The following is an 18562-nucleotide window of genomic DNA, read 5'->3' as shown; positions in this document are numbered from 1 at the left end:
CATAGGAATATTTCGGCTTTGTGAGAAACCTTATCGGTCAACACTACTACTTCCACCGGACCGAAGAACTTAGTCCATTACAGATTCCTGGAATATTTCGGAAACTAAAAATCAGGATAAAAATCAATTCCTGATTGTCAGATTTCTAGATATCCCTGTAATCTGCAATCTACCGAAGGATGCCATTCATCCCCAACACAACGGGTGGAAGACTACGCTGAACCTTTTATTAATGATCACCTATAGAAAATGATATTACACGGAGAAATCCCAAAGTAACATTTCTTCTCCTTCCTTGGAAATCAATATCTGTTCCTCGACCTGTGGGAGATCAAATTCTATATTCTTTGGCGAACTGACAGAGTTCATAATAAGCGGATCTTCATGATTCTCAGTCATTTGCTGGGGAGCAGAAGGGTAGAGCCTTGCAAGAACGGGACACGCGTACTGCTTTGACATTAAGTCTGCTGTTGGATTAAAACTCTCAGCTACGGATGAAGATTCATCTGTCGCGCTATGTCGGACACCTTCGTTGATTGCGTTTCTGCTCTCCTGAAATGAAAAGTTGCTCAATATTAAACTAATTTTTGCTGCTGCTGCAGCAGCAGTGGTTTTAATGTCTTTTGAGGAAGACGTGGGAGGGCGGGGAAAGTAGTGAAGCAAGTGGGGGAAATTGAGAATAGCGGAGTGACCCCTCAAAGCGAAAGCTGCGACATCATGTGCACAAGCTGCCATTTCTGGGGAAGAATAAGAGCCCAGCCAGATCCTCGCCCGCTTTCCAGGAACCCTAATTTCGGTGACCCACCTTCCCCACTCACGCTTTCTTACGCCGACATATAGTGAATGCCTTGCAGCTGATCTTCTGACGCTCTTCATCTGCCACGTCTTCTTACAGCTATTGCTTTTGCTGCAATCTGCTCCGTCCGACATGATGTCTAAATTTAAGCACTGTGTCGCTCAATACAAAATTTAATGATGCACAACGCTTTGCCTCTATAAAGAACTCGTCCGCGGGGTCGTTCCTTCAGAGTGTTCTTAAACGTGTAGTCTAAATATGGCCAAGCTTTTGCCCAGAAAATAATGAGAATTCTTACATGATTTTGAAAAAATTTGGTAGATATTTTCGGAAGGGTCGGTTTTGGTAGATATTTTCGTAAATGTCGGTTCACTGTGAAGCTTCGTGATTACATTATATGTTCGAGTCCACAAAGATTCTTTATAATGACGAATTTATTTTCATATTAAAAAACTATTAAACATTATTTTGGGTTTCAGAGAGATTATGATTTTCGATTTTAGAAAAAAAATTACAGGTAAATCCATTTACACTATTAAAAAATTATTTAAACATTACTTTACTTTACTGAAATCTTGTAGTCTTAAAAGGCCAGGAGTTGGTTAAAAGTTAAGGATTCTAGTAACACTGAGAGAACAGTTGTCCAAAAGTTGTGGAAATTTTAGTCATATTTTTAGAAAATCCATCCAGGATTTTTGTAAATCCAAGTGATAGTTGTTAAAATTCAAAATTTTAGGTTTCTTACACTTTTTTATGGGGCTGAATCTATTTCCACTATTAAAAACACAATTCAAACACTTTCTCTACAAGATTTTTTGAAATTCTTTTACTAAAATTCGGACCACTTTTGACAATCCCACAATCCTCGACTTTTTCTTATAAACAACGTCTCCTTTTAAAATTTCGTAAAAACTTCTCACAAAATTCTTGATAAATATTAGTGTACTCATTAAAACAACGTCTCTTTTTTAAATTTCTTGACCTAATTTTTTGGGGGACCCCGTCATGTAACGGCTATTATCTTGGCCGACGAGCATTAATTAGTACGCGGGATTGCCCACCTAGAGATTCTTCTCGCCCACGCTCAGAAGTAAATACACCACGTCAGCAAACATTATCCACCTACATTTGATTGGCAAACATTGAAGCAAAGCTCTCTGCATAGTAATAAATATCTATCTTTAAATATACACTTATTGATATGCTCAGAGGTTTGCTGGTCAAATCCAGGTTGTTGGATGCTAATGTTAACTTGAACAGTTTCAAGTTGATAAAGCATTTTTATCAGCTGTTTACATTTTAGAGTTTATAGATATATATTATTATATTTGAATCAGTAAAGTATTTGTTGGAATTATTTATTTATATTTATTTTAATATAATTTAATTTAATTAAAATTTAAAACTTATATTACACTATTTTTATTTTATTAAATTAAAGTTTTTTTTAGATTATTTAAATTTATTTTTATAATATTTATGTAATTTATATATATATTAATTTTTTATATTCAAATTTAAAAATTGAATTAAAAATGAGTAAAATAATAATTAAATATTTATATTTTGTTAAAAGATTATTTAAACATTTAATTTTTAAAAATAGATTTATTATTTTATGAAAATTTTAAAAATCAAGTAATTGGTTATTCATAAATATTTGTTGTAGATGATATTTGTAAATCTAACTTAAGCTATATAAATGTTATCACTAACAAAAGACAGTGGAACCACTTAGTAATAGAAACCAGTCATAAGTTTAGACACTCCAAATACAACTTATGATTTATGAATTCTTTTACTATGAAAATCTAAATCTAACATTTAAATAACCATGAAACTATTTTGTCCTAATGATATAGAACATACGATTGTATATTTTCTTTTAATGTTTTACATTGCTTCACCATATCAATACTAGGTTATTCTCCGGAAACTAAACCTAACATTTAAATAACCATGAAACTGTTTTATCCCAATGATATAGAACACACAATTGTACATTTTATTTTAATTTTTTACAATGCTTCACGATATCATCACTAGGTTATTCTCCATTAAAAGAAGGAAAAGCCGATAATTAGTTATCATAGGTAAAATCTTAATCAATTATTTTTCCCCACTTATGAAGTCATTCAACAATATAAATGAAAAGGTGATGGGTTACCATCTTTTTTTAACTATCCAATTTAAACATAATCTCTTGTTTACTTACAAGTAGGTATAGATATGAGATAAAATGCTACTGTAGAATGTACTTTGTAATGGGATGATGGATAATGCTAGAAAGTGATACATAGCATGGTATTGAATAAGGAAGAGTGTTAGAGATTTATGGAAATGACGAGGAAAGGGAATAGAATGATAAATTTATGTATTTTCCTAAGAAATATGGTACTTAAACTTAGAAAGTAGCTATCCCATACTTTTTTTTTATATGTGGAAAAAAAAATTTCACCAACTTATTCACATATTCATATAAGTGTTTGTATGTCAAATGTGTTGGTTAGCTTATTAAATGTAGATAGTAACAAGGATGCAAGTTCTTGATTTCACACATAAAAAATATTTTCTTATCATGAATTTTTAATCTTCTCTTCAAATATACTCAACATTTTATGTTAGGGTCCATCCCTAGCCCCTTTATTTATGTAATAAGCCCAATAGGGTCGAGTCATAGTCATAGTTAGTTAAAGAGTCAATAAAGAAGGTATTAATAATTGTAAGTGGTTGATCCACATTTAAGAAAGGGACCACAATTATTTGCAAACGAGCCATAATTAATAAATAATGTGGTTAACCCATGTTATTCAAAGAACCACTACTCGTTAGGTTGTTGAAGGTCATTTAGCTATAATGGTCGTAGTTAGAAGAGAAAGATCATCGGGTCTTATTTTGTAATCAAGCTCTGCTTTGCTGGAGGTTGCCCCCTTGAAGAGGCAAGTGAATATTTCTTTCATCTTTGAATAATAAAATACTTATTCTTTTTCTCATTTTATTCTGTGTTCTGGGTTGTATTTCTTCGCATATTTGGTATTCTGGAATTTCTCATAGGTCAAGAGCATAACAAGTGGTATCAGAGCGCTTTCTAGGGCTAGTGGTAGCTCCATTTTTGCAGTTTTTTTTTAGGCTAGATACATGTTTTCGCGACTTTAAACCACGAGATTTGTCATTCAGTGCATAAATCTATGGATTTGGGGAGGTATACACGCAGGAAATACAAGAAGTGGTCATTGTTGTTGGACTCCCTTGTAGCTCTTGTGGGTAACCCTTCGAGTAGTAGCACATTAGACAGAACTGCGCATGAACTACACTTCCACATACCCTCTGTGTATATCAGAAGCCCCCTAGGCTCACCTGAAACCTGCTCATAGATAAGTCGTCAGCCATCTTGCTACTCTAGTACATTGAGAACAACACTCATAGAGATTACTTGTGCATACGACACGGTAGTCGGGTAGTATAGCTAAGGGTACAATTGATCCTCCTTAGTTAGTGCCCTGAAAGATTGGTCCGAGTACTATTTTTGGACCCTTATGTATATTGCAATATGTAGCACGTGACACTCCTTTGTGACCATAGTTCCCTCGCCTCTTTGAAGACTACCCATTATCTTATCTACTAGATCAGATCCACTAGTTAGGGTTCTACCGCCACAGTTCAATTCAGATCTAGCAGTTGGGTTTTTGTCAACACCGCACCAATCAGATCCACCAGTTGGGGTTCTTCCACTATAGTACAACACATATTCACCAGTTGGGGTTTCATAGGCGGATCTGACTCTTTGCGCAGTGAGTCTTGTTGATGTTATAGTCTGGTCCCGATTTTCGCACGACATTGGGCAAGATCAAGTTTTCTGGAAGTCCTCCCCGTAACACTTATAAGAGACTCGGCCCATCATATTCAGGATGACGAGCTGATCGCAGTGGTACCATTCTCTAGTCAGCCTCAATTTTTAAGCGATCCCAAATTTTTCAAAGTGACTTCAACTAATCAAGATCTATGCATGGTAGAAACCAGAGCTCAAGTCATGGCCAATGAGAAGATCAAGCACCTTGAAACAACGTTGGATTCGTTCAGGGAACAACTAGACAACATTACAAAAACGCTTGAACAATTCACCAAGAGCAGGATGGGGTATCATCAGGAGGTGCCTAGTATTGATGAACACCTTGAAGGAGAATCTAGCCATCATATTCACTTCCATGGAAATCACCAATATTCCCACCGTCGACCACCCAAGTTAGACATGTATAAATTTGATGCCTTTAATCCGGCAGTATGGGTTGCACAAATGGAACAATATTTCACCTTGAATGATATCTATGATGATCAAACTAAACTATGTGTGGGATCCCTTTACCTGGAACAAGAAAGATGGCAATGGTGGCAGTGGCATTGGAAATGTTATCCCGGGAACATAACGTGGCACATGTTCTCAAAATCCCTTTGTGACTTCTTTGATAGAGAATCTAATTTTTTGGGCCGTCTCACTAAGCTCTGATAGACAAGCACAATAAAAGACTACATTGCAGCCTTTGAGACATTGGCCTTAAGAACGGAAGGTCTAGGAGATGAATTCTACTTGGAATGTTTCATTAGTGGTCTTAAAGAAGCCATCCAAGCACATGTATAAATTCCCCAAACCTCCTACATGGATAGATTCTTGCAAAAAGGTTGTCAAGGTAGAACTTGCCTTAGCTACCTAGTCTACTCGTCCAAATTTCATAGCCAAGGGGCGGTCGACCCAGGCTCAGGGCCCTATCCAAACACTTAAGGTTCAAAAGGTGTCTCTAGCAGAAATGATTGAAAGAAGAAAACAAGGATTTTGCTACTACTGTGCGTTGGAAATAATACTGAGAGGGGGGTTGAATCAGTATTATCAGAACAATAGTTTTTCATTTCCCAAACAGATTTATATACGCTACTTCTATGAAGTGAACTAGCATGTACATGCTACTATGATAGTTAAACCAACGTATACCTAGAGAACTTGTGATTTAGGTAATTTATCATATGTTGATCTATAACTAGTGCATCAGTAACTTATTAAACAATGCAATAAAAACAAAATAAACCATCACACATAAGAAACACACATGAACACCAAGATTGAAGGTGGAAACCTAACATGGGTGAAAACCACCTGCTGTTGTCGTCTCTGTCTTCTTTTAATAATAAGAAAATTCATTTACAATCTTGTACTGGTGCAAACTCATTCCAGTACGCAGGAACCCACCTATAGAAGGCCACAACCTTCTCTCGTTTTCTAGCTTCTACTGGAAGGGAGCTACAACCCCCTAGTTCTTGTACTAGCCAATGTGTTTAGTAGTACGTAGGTGCCGACCTACAGAAGGATACGACCTTATCTCTTCCTCCAGGGACCACGTTTCAAAAATTTTCAGACTGTATGCTCCTGGTACACAACAATACACATGAAGGCCTTGTTTCATCGAATTTTCATACTAGACCCATCAGAACTTTCAAACTGCATCAACTAATAATCAGTTAATCTAAACAGTCAGATAATTGTCACTAGAACACTTTGTTGAACCCAAAAACTTGCATTATCATTCAGAACTAGCTACAACCTCAAAAATCATGCATTATAATGTATACACAACTTTACTGAACCCAACCTGTGTGTATACGCTACTTCCTTTAATCAAACTGGTGTATACCTTCAAATCTACTAAAACATAAAGCTTCTTAATCAAGTCTGTACCAACTAGAAATTTATTGAACATCTACTACCAATTTATAGAGCTTTACACCGATAGTAACAGAGATCACCATTCTCACTGATACAATCAGTCAATCAAATATCAAACTCCTTATGCATTTAGTTTCACATTCATATTTAAGAAGACTTCATTGACAAATAGCAGTAAAACAACACAACTAATTAGATAGATCAGTAAGATCTTGAAGAATAGGCTTTTCTTTTGTATACGGTACTTGGAAGAGTCGAACCTGCGTGTACATGCACTTTTACTAAGACGAACCAGCGTATAGATCTGCAAATATTAACTCATAACTTCGCTGCTATTCCGGACTTCAGAAAAACTCATATCATGACATTTAAAGAATAAAATAGGTGTACACAATCAGATCTAGCCCAACCAATATCAGATCATTCAATGATATGTCATTTTAGGTCTCATGATCCTGATCCAACATTGAATTCAAGGTGCACAAAATATTTCATATCAAATCACAAATCTTGCCCCTGCAACATAAAATATACTTCAGATAGAAGTATTCCTTAGAAACCATTTTCACTTTCACACACTGGCCTTATGATCTTCTCCTCCTTATATAGTTTTAGGCCTTTCTCAATACCTCGGACCAAAACCACTTAGGACCCATGGTATTCTTGGACGGGATCAAATAGTCGTTACTCCACTCAATATTGTGGGCTAATACCATGGTATTGACCCTTGGTATTGTATCCTCTTGAATTTCCTTGATTTTCCAACATATACACACTTTTCTTCTTGTCAAAGTGCGTGCATATGTATACGCTCTTTTTGTTCTGTGAACCAGGGTGTATATGTTTTTTTAACTAAGTGGGCCTACATATACATCTTAAACTGCTTTTCACCATCCTTTACCTTCAACTTCTTCATTTTGATTAGTAGATTTTAGTTCAATCTTCCTGTTCTTTTATACCAATGGCCTATTACACCTAGATGGACCTATTATATTGTGGGTTGCCTTTCACGAAAATTGAATTGACTTGTGAGTGAGTTGTCATCAAGAAAAACACTTGTATCATAATGCCAGCAATCTCCCCCTTTGGACTTGATGCCAACCATGCTGGTTTTGATTACTGCGGGCTGTAGAAGCTATTAGAGATAACAAGGAACACCAAAATAATCTACCCCTTTGACATCAAGGGCAAAGGGCAGACCAAGTTGTTCTCCCCCTTTGGTATACATTATGATGTCCATGCTCCCCTGAGTACATGCCGAGTTTGCAGAGATATGTTTCAAGATAATAACATGACTCTATAAATCCACTAAGTGAGTATGACCTCCCTATGACCAATGACTCATACATACATCAATGACCCAACCAAGTGGGGATATACCAATTGTTTATACATGACAGAAATACATCAATTATTACATCATCCATCCCATGTAAAGTGGAGATACAAATTACATCATATGTCTAATACAACCCATTCAAACATAGACTATGACAAAAGAAGTCATATCACACCCTAGTTCTTTACATGACTTACGCAAAAATTGATATAAGTATCTGAAGCCATAGCTGAAGTCAACAACCATGATGCCAGCAATGCAGAATGTGTGTGAAGGCTAATGCTCCCCCTGAACCTATGCTACCTGTGCATTGTCAAAAAGTCGTTCATCAAGGTATCCTTGTCAGTCAAACAAAAATCAATGAACAAAGCATATCGTTAGAGTGTAATCATCAATATCAAACAGAGCACCCATATCAGAGTCTAACCCACTATTTTTTTGTTATAAAAACATATACGCTCCTTCATCCATAGAAACCCATGTTTATACACGACTATACTTCATGAAACCCGTGTATAATAACCTTCCTTTGAGAACTAGATTTAACAACTTAATGATGCAACAATTACTCCTAACTTTTGTCTGAGATATTCAAATTTTTATCTAGGAATCAATTTAGTGAATATATCAACAACTGTTCAATGGAGGGAATATAATCCAATTTAACCTTTTGTTCAAAAACTTGTTCTCGTAGAAAATGGTACTTAATGGGTATGTGCTTGGTCTTGGAGTGCATGACAAGATTTTTCGAAATACTGATGGCACTTGTATTATCACATAGAATGGAGATGGGTGGACTACATGTGATGGTAATTTCTTGTAATGTTTGCATCATCCAAATTAGTTGTGAGCAACAAGATGCAGCAACCACATATTCTGCTTCATTAATTGATAAGGCAATCGAACTTTGTCTCTTACTAAACCAAGACACCAACCGTGAACCCATATAAAATGCTCCTCAACTCGTACTCTTTCGATCATCTACATTTCCTACCCAATATACATCTGTATAAGCATGAAGAGTAAGATCCGTATCTTTAGGATGCCATAGACTAAAGTCTTGAGTTCCTTGAAGATATTTGAAAATTCTTTTTAGCGCCTGAATATGTCATTCCTTTGGATTTTCTTGGAGCCTTCGAACAATTCCTACTGCATGAATGATATCAGGTCTGATACCTATTAGGTAAAGAAGACTTCCAATCATATATCTGTAAGTTGGTTGGTGCACTACTGCTGATTCATTGTTAGAACTGAGACTGCATCCTATTACCATTGCAGTACATACTGGTTTAGAATCTTCCATTCTGTACTTCTTCAATATATGCTTGAGATATTTGGTTTGTGAAAGAAAGATACCATCTTTTGTTTGTTGTACTTGTAGACCAAGAAAACAAGTAAGTTCACCAAGTAAGGACATTTCGAATTTTTTCTGCATTACTGAAGCAAAATTCTGACTCATGGATTCTTCATTTCTACCAAAAATGATACCATCAACATAAAAAACAATAATTAGCAGTTTATCATTTTCAATCTTTGTGTATAAATTGCTACCTGGAGAACCTTTTGTGAAACCTTATTATTGTAGATATTTTTCAAGGCGGTAATACCAAGCACTTGGAGCCTATTTCAGAACATGGAGAGCTTTTTTAAGCTTGCATACGAGTTTTGCATTATTTCCAAGAATGAATCCCTTTGGTTGTTCAATATAAATTTCTTCTTCTAAATCTCCATTAAGGAAGGCTGTTTTTACATCCATTTGATATACTTTGAATTTTCAGAAACTAGAAAGAGCAAGAAACATCCTTATGGCTTCAAGTCTGGCAACAGGTGCAAAAGTTTCTTCAAAATATATAACTTCTTTTTGAACATACCCTTTACAAAAAAGTCTTGCCTTGTTTCTAATAACTTCTCCCTTTTCATTCAGCTTGTTCTTAAATATGCATTTTGTTCCTATAACATTTTTATTATGGGGTCTATAAACTAACTCCGAAGTATCATTCTTTTCAATTTGGTCAAGTTCTTCATCCACGGCCTTGACCCAACATTCATATTTGCAGGCTTCATGTACATTCTGAGGTTCTATGGAGGATAGTAATGCTAGATAAATTGAGGTCCCTATAAGAGTTCTTATTGTTTGTACTCCATACCCTTTTTCTCCTAAAATTTGAGATTTTGGATGATTCTTCTAAACATACCAAGATGGAGCCTTTTCCCTATCTGTTCTATCTTATTTTGGTGATTCATTGGTTTCTTCTTCTATATCATTTTGATTTGATGCGGGGAAGCATTCCCCATATTCCTCATTGTAATATTCCTATATTGATTTCATTTGTTCTGAATTTCTACATGCTTCATCAATTACAACATCAATGCTTTCAACAATTTTCTGAAGTATTTTATTATAACATTTTTATCCTTTACTTCTAGATGAATAACCAATAAGAATCCCTTTGTCTGCTCTGGATTCAAACATACCAAGTTTTTCATCGGTCCTTTTGATGAAACTTTTGCTTCCAAAAACTATGAAGTGTGTTGGAGAAGGAGCCTTACCATACTAAAGTTCACATGGAGTTTGATTTCTATTTACCGAACATGTGCTTTCTTAAGAATAGTCACGACAACAAATGGAACTTCACCCCAGAAGGTTGCAGGTATTCCAGATTCATTAAGCATAGCTCGATCCATTTGTTGAATAGTTCTGTTAATTGTTTCCACCATGTCATTCTGCTGAGGAGTTCATGTGATGGAGGATTGCCTTTTTATTCCATGTTATTCACAAAAGTCAAAGAATCCATTTGATATGAATTCTCCCCCTCGATTAGATTTGAGACATTTGATTTTTTGATTTGATTCATTTTCAACTAAAGCTTTAAAGGATTTAAAATTCTCAAATGCTTCATATTTATGCTTTAGTAGACCTATCCAACACATCCTAAAAAAATAATCAATAAATAAAATAAAATATTCTTCTCCATGAGGTGACTTTTTAAGTATGGATGAGTTCAAGAGGCTTACTTGCTGATCCTTCTTTTTCACTGAAGTGAACTCTGGTTTGCTTACCCACTTGACATGGTTTGCATATGGTGTTTTTTGGGATGCTGATATCTAGAAGATCATGAATTGCCTTGGGCCTACATGCTTTTCTTATATGAGAAACGCTTAGATGTCCTAAGCTTTTGTGCCATAGCTAGTTTTCATCTGTTTTTCTTAGATAGCATTATTTTTGTCCTCATTTGAGTAAGTATAAATTATTTGGAGTTATTGTACCTTTGATCACGGCCTTTCCTATATCAATCTCACGAACCACACATCTATTTGATCGAAACACAACTTCATTTCCTTGATCACACATTTTCCTAACAATAAATAGGTTATGCTTTAAACCATCTACATACATGACATTTCCAGCTTTAACCTTTCCTTTCAAGAAAACAAAACCTTTACCTTTAATGTTAGCTATACTGTCATTTCCAAATGAGACATTCTTTTCCTTTTCTAAAGCATTATATGAATGAAGTTTCTCTTTATCACATGTCATGTGTTTGGAGCATCTGTTGTCGATGTACCACCGATTTTCTTGTCCTTCTTTATACAGAGCTATGCCACATATTTCTGATTGAGATTCCTTCTTTCTCCATGTCTTGGGATTTAATGATGTTTTCTCCTTTTGAAGTGTTGGTTGAAATTTTCTCCTGCGTTTAGATTCTTCATGACCAAAGTTGTTACAAATCGAACATTCTATTTCATTTTCAAGAGGAGAAAATTTATTATAGGAACTTTTCTTGATTCTTGTTACACTCCTTTGATTTCGTGCTTCTCTGCTCATGATGGTTTTGTAAGCAACACATTGAGTAGCCTTATGTCCAATGTTATGACATGAAAAACATTTCCCATTGAAGAAAATTCTGCGATCATAGAATTTGTTAGCATTGTTTACCTATTGGTTGAAGCTTCTACTGATATTCATCCTTGGAGTAAATTGATTATGATTTACCTAATGGGTAATTTTAGGCCTTTGCTAATGATTAACATATTGTTCACTGGTCTTTTCTTCATTAAGATAGCTTCTGGTGGAGGTTGACGGATTCTTCAGTATATCCAAGACTTGTCTTTATCAGAGGATAACGCTGAAATTTGATGATTTCATTTAAAGTTTCAGATCCTTTAGCAAATCTAATATTAAGATATTTTGTCTTCTCAATTTTTTTTCTTATGCCCACGATTTCACATTCTATATTTTCATTGTGTTTTTCTCTTTCAGTGAGTTGGTGTGTCAATGTATCTATGGTCATATTCTTTTCTTATAAGAAGATTTTGAGTTTTTTTATTTCTTCAAGAAAGTCGTCCTCTTCTAAGGCATCCAAAAAATCATCATTGTCATAAGCCATGAGTATTCTATAATATTTTTCAGTCTCATCTTCATTATTCATATAGTAACTCCCTTCATTGACAACCTGTTTTCTATTGCCTTTTGCATATTCCTTTCCCTTTTCATATTTATCTTTATGAGGACATTTCACAACATAATGGCCAACTCTACCATAAGCAAATTTGAATGGTAACTTACCCCTGAATCTTCTCGGACCCCGTTGAAGCTTTTTGACAAAATTTACCTCATCTTCTTCTTCTTAAATGTATCATGGTTCATTGTGCACTTCCTTTTCTTTTCCCTTTGCTGAAGCTTTAAAGACATCTTCTCTCATATCTGATGGACCTCCTTTCCTCATTTCAAAGGAAGTTAGGATTCCATGGAGTTGAGTCACAATAATGGTTTGAAGATCTTGTTTTTCTTATATAGCAGACACTTTTGACTCAAATTTAGAAGACAAAGATCTCAAAATTTTCTCAACTAAAGTAGATTCCTTTATCTTTTCACCCAGATTCTTCATACAATTAACAATCTCATAAATACATAAAAAGTAACTAGTAACACTCTTATCACTATGCATATTAAGAGTTTCATACTGAATTTTGAGAGTTTGAAGCTTAGCACATTTTACCTGAGAGTCTCCTTCGTAACTCTGCATGATTTTGTCCCATATCTCTTTGGCTGTCTTGAGTTGCATTACTTTGACAAATTCTGATTCTGACATACTTCCCAATAATGTATTGACATCTTTGGCATTGGTTTCGTATAAATTCCTACCTGCAGAGTCTGTAGGTATTGCTGTGGGAAATTGATATCCTCCTTCCACAATTTCCCAAACATCATCTCCAAGCAATTGAATATATGCTATGATTGTTATTTTCCAATATACCAAGTTGCTCCCACTAAAGATTGGTGGTCTGCTAAATCCCATGCCTTCGTGATTATTCATCTTGAAAGATCTTTCTTCAAGCGATCAAACTTCTTTTGAAGGACCTGCTCTGATACCAATTGTTGGAAATAATACTGAGAGGGGGGGGGGGTGAATCAATATTTTTAGATCAATGATTTTCATTTCCAAAACATATTTATATATGCTACGTATGTGAAGTGAACTAGCATGTACGCACTACTGTGATTAGTGAAGCCAACATATACCAAGAGAACTTATGATTTAGTTAATTTATCATGTGTTGATCTATAACAAGTGCATCAGTAACTTATTAAACAATGCAGTAAAAATAGAATAAACCATCACAAATAAGCAACACACATGAACATCAAGATTTAAGGTGGAAACCCAAAGTGGGTGAAAACCACCTGCTGCTGTCGTCGCTATCTTCTTTTAATAATAATAAAATCTATTTACAATCTTGTACTGGTGAAAACTCATACTAGTATGCGTGCACCCACCTACAGAAGGCTACAACCTTCTCTTGTTTTCCAGCTTCTACTAGAAGGGAGCTACAACCCCCTAGCTCTTTTACTAGCCAATGTGTTTACTAGTACGTAGGTGTCGGTCTAAAGAAGGCTACGACCTTCTCTCTTCCTCCGGGGACCATGTTTCATAAATTTTCAGACTGGATTCTCCTTGTACACAAGAATACACATGAAGGCCTCGTTTCATCAATTTTTCATACTAGACCCATCAGAACTTTCAAACTGCATCAACCAATAATCAGTTAATCTGAATAGTCAGATCACTGCCACCAGAACATTGTGTTCAATCCAGAAACCTGCATTATCTTTCAGAACTAGGTTCAACCTAAAAAATCATGCATCAGAATGCATGCGGTACTTTACTGAACCCAATCTACGTGTATATGCTACTACCTTTAATCAAACCCACGTATACCTTCAAAACTACTGAAACATAAAAATTTTGAATCAAGTGTGTACCAACCATAAATATACTGAACATATAATGTCAATTTATAGAGCTTTACACAAACAGTAGCAGAGATCACCCTTCTCACTAATACAATCAATTAATCAGATATCAAACTCCTTATGCATTCAGTTTTACATTTAGATCTAAGAATACTTCATTGACAAAAAACTGTAAAACAATAGAACTGATCAGATAGATCAATGAGATCATAAAGAATGGACTTTTATTTTATATACGCTACTTGGAAGAGTCGAAACTAAGTGTAAACGCACTTTTATCGACACAAACCAGCGTATAGATCTACAAATATTAACTCATAACTTCGCTACTATTCCAAACTTCGGACAAACTCAGATCATGAAATTTAAAGAATAAAATAGGTCTACACAATTAGATCTAGCCAAACCAGTATCAAATCATTCAATGATAAGTCATTTTAGGTCTCATCATCCTGATCCAACATTGAATTCAAGGTGCATAAAATATTTTAGATCAAATCACAAACATATCCCCTGCAACATAAAATATACTTCAGATAGAAGTATTCCTTAAAAAACCTTTTCACTTCCACACACTGGCCTTATGATCTTCTCCTCCTTATATAGTTTTAGGCCTTTCTCAAAACCTCGGACCAAACCCACTTAGGACCCATGGTATTCTTGGATGAGATCAAATAGTTGTTACTTGCTCAATATTGCGGGCTAATACCATGGTATTGACCCCTAGTATTGTCTCCTCTTGAATTTCCTTGATTTTCCAACATATACATGCTTTTCTTCTTGTGAAAGTCCGTGTATACGTATATTCTCTTTTTGTTCTGTGAACCAGCGTGTATATACTGTTTTTACTAAGCGGGCATGCATATACATCTTAAATTTCTTTTCACCATCCTTTACCTTCAACTTCTTCGTTCTGATTAGTAGACTTTAGTTCCATCTTCCTGTTCTTCTGTACCAATGCCCTGTTACATCTGAATGGACCTGTTACACTGCGGGTTTCCTTTCATCAAAACTAAATTGACCCGTGAGTGAGTTTCCATCAAGGATAACACTTGTATCATAATTCGAACACTGTAATGACAAATACTCCCCAGGGCATAAATGCAAGGAGCCAAAATTATTTCAAACTGATGTTACTAATCACAGCTCATCTGAGGAAGCCCCACCCCTTGGGGGGATAGAGGACAAGGTTGAGGAGACCTAGCAGGACAATGATCTCATAGCTACGCTAGATGAACTAGTTATCTCACTACATGCTTTGGAGGGCATTTCTACACCCCAAACTCTCAAAATCAGAGGCTTTCTTAAACATCACCCTATAGTAGTATTGATTGATAGTTGTAGCACTCATAACTTTATCCATAAGTGAGTTGCCGAAGTTTTTCATTGTTTTGTAAGGTAAGTCTCTATTTTCCAGGTCCTTATTGTTGATGGGGGTACAATGAAATGTGAAGGTTGATGCGAAAATATTAAACTTCAAATGGGAGACTACCACCTAAAGACCCACATTTTTGCGATTAGCATGGGTGGTTGTGACATTGTCTTTAGTGTTGAATGGATTCACACACTAGGCCCATTCACAATGTTTTTCTAGGAGTTATACATGAGCTTTAAGTAGAATGAGCACATTCATGCACTCTGTGGACTCTAGGCAGGGGCGCCTTCTATCATCAGCTCGCATCGAATGGAAAAGTTGTTGAAAAAGGGCCATCATGGAGTCATCGCACAATTTAATGCTATATAGGCCATAGAATCCACTCCTCTTCATATTCATCCTGAGATGCAACAGGTCTTAAATCACCACCAGCTGGTATTTGACGAACCTAAAGAGATTTTACCCTCTAGAGGGGAACATGATCATAGCATCACTTTGGTCATAGGGCCCCAACTGCCTAATGTGTGCCCATATTGATATCCTTTCGCCCAAAATAATGAAATTGAAAAAATCATCGAGGAACTCCTTGAAGCAGGTGTTATTCCTCCTCTCATCAATCCTTATTAATCAACAGTGGTCATGGTGTTTAAGAAAGATGGGGAATGACACATGTGTCCAGACTTCTAGGCTTGAACAAGCTCACTGTCAAAGACAAATTCCCTGTCCCGGTTGTTGATGATATGCTTGATGAACTACATGGTGCTCAATTTTTTACCAAGCTAAATCTTTGCTCTGGCTATCACCAAATAAGCATGAAGGAAGTAGACACTTCCAAGACTTGTTTCCACACTCATGAAGGCCATTATGAATTCTTGGTCATGCCATTTGGTCTTGTAAGGCTCCATCCAGTTTCAAAGCCTCATGAATAACCTGCTGAAACCATATCTCCGAAAATATATCGTGTTCTTTGATGACATTCTCATCTACAACCTAACCTCGGAAAACATCTTCATCATGTAGACCTGATCTTGCAACTGCTACAAAATCACAAATCATTTGTCAAATTGTCCAAGTGCTCTTTTTGCATGGAAGAATTTGAGTATTTGGGACACATTATGAGTCGTGAAGGTGTCACGGTTGATCCCAAAAAGATACAGGCAATGCAATATCTACCCCAAACAAAAACCTTGAAGAGTTTGAGGGGATTCTTGGGTCTCACTGGCTACTATCGCAAATTTGTCCACAATTATGGTCACATTGCTAGAACCCTCACTAAACTTCTCAATAAAACTTCATTCCTCTAGACTAATGCACGACAACAGGCGTTTGTGGCTCTCAAATAGGCCATGTGTTCCACTCCAGTATTGGCACTACCCAACTTCACCAGATATTTTGTGATTGAATGTGATGCTTCAGGTACTCGTATTAGTGTTGTCTTAATGCAAGAACGCCAACCCTTGGCTTTCACCAGCCAAAAACTAGGTGAATGGTTTGTAGCTGAATGTGATGTGTGTCAACGCCACAAAGGATAAGCAGTCAAGTTACCAGGAACGTTACAAACATTCCCAATCCCTGCCTCCATCTAAACGGATGTTTCTATGGATTTCATTACTGGTCCAACAAAGTCAGGAAACAAATCAGTCATCATGGTGGTTGTGGACAAACTTTCTAAATAGGCTCATTTTTGCTCTCTACCCCACCCATTTACCCCCACTTTGGTGGCTGAAGCTTTCATGGACCAGATCTTCAAATTGCATGGCATGCCAACTTCCATTGTGTTTGATCATGACTTGACTTTAACCAACAAATTTTGGAAAGAAATTTTCAAGCTACAAGGCACCCAACTCCAACCAAGTACTGCTTATCATCCCCAAACTGATAGTCAAACTAAAGAAGTCAACAAATATTTGGAGACATACCTAAGGTACTTCACTTCAAAAAAGAAGCATTAATGGGTACAATGGATACCTTTAGTTGAGTGGTGGTATAATACTAACTATCATGAAGCCACCAAGATGACTCCATATGAAGCAGTGTATGGCCAACTCCCACCTTCTCCTATTTCTTCTATCCCTGGATTCTCTAAGGTGTAAGAAGTTGATCAACTCCTACATAACCGTGCCACCATGATAGCTTGTCTCAAAGATAATCTCCATCAAGCTCAGAATCGAATGAAGCAATAGGCATACCAGCATCATTCAGAGCACACATTTCAAGAAGGGGATCAAGTATTCCTGCGGCTGCAACCATATAAGAAAACATCGCTCAAAGAAAAGGGTTGCTGGAAATTAGCTCCCAAATTCTACAGACCATATCAAATAATTCAACGCATTGGAGTAGTAGCATACAAGCTGGCCTTGCCACCATCTTCAAAAATCCATCCAGTCTTCCATGTATCATGCCTAAAGAAAGTGGTGGAGAACAATTGCAAAATTCAAACCAGTCTACCCGAATTGGATGAGGAAGGTTCACTCTGGCTCCAACCAGAACAGGTCCTCAATACTCGTGAAAGACATCTGCACAGCCACACGATCAAGGAAGTCCTCGTCAATTGGAAAGATACCTCTCTAGAAGATGCGACCTGGGAACCAACCACTATTCTTCAACAGTTTCCGTAGCTTCAACCATGAGGATAAGGCTGCTTTTGATAGGGAAGGGCATGTTAGGGTCAAACCCTAGCCCCTTTATTTATGTAATAAACCCAATAGGGTTGAGTCATAGTCATATTTAGTTAAAGACTCAATAAAGCCCGTATTAATAATTGTAAGTGGTTGACTTGCATTTAAGAAAGGGACCACAGTTAGTTGCAAACGAGCCATAATTAATAAATAAAGTGGTTAACCCATGTTATGCAAAGGACCACTAGTCGTTAGGTTGTTGAAGGTCATTTAGTTATAAATAGTCGTAGTTAGAAGGGAAATATCATCCAGTCTTATTTTTTAATCGAGCTTCGCTCTACTCGAGGTTGCCCCTTCGAAGAGGAAAATGAACATTTCTTTCATCTTTGAATAATAAAATACTTGTTGATTTTCTCATTTTATTCTATGTTCTCGGTTGTATTTCTTCGCATATTTGGTATTCTA

At 36.2% G+C, this 18562-nt stretch overlaps 1 protein-coding gene across 1 annotated transcript; it reads right to left on the bottom strand.

Annotated features, from left to right (window-relative positions):
- Nucleotides 1-255: 255 nt before the first annotated feature.
- LOC149198640 (uncharacterized) lies at nt 256-978 on the bottom strand. Its single transcript, XM_089400325.1, has one exon. The coding sequence runs from the start codon at nt 928-930 to the stop codon at nt 256-258; it is 675 nt and encodes a 224-aa protein (XP_089256451.1). The 5' UTR covers nt 931-978.
- Nucleotides 979-18562: the final 17584 nt, after the last annotated feature.

The sequence above is a fragment of the Pinus tabuliformis genome, chromosome 2_1 (genome assembly GCF_031772625.1).
Source record: "Pinus tabuliformis cultivar Carrire ecotype Pingquan chromosome 2_1, CPIR1, whole genome shotgun sequence".
Lineage (NCBI taxonomy): Eukaryota > Viridiplantae > Streptophyta > Pinopsida > Pinales > Pinaceae > Pinus > Pinus tabuliformis.
This window is presented reverse-complemented; position numbering and strand designations above follow the sequence as displayed.

Bases quoted from the DNA above. Each gene is read 5' to 3' on its own strand.
- LOC149198640 (XM_089400325.1), bottom strand. From the start codon at position 930: ATGTCGGACGGAGCAGATTGCAGCAAAAGCAATAGCTGTAAGAAGACG.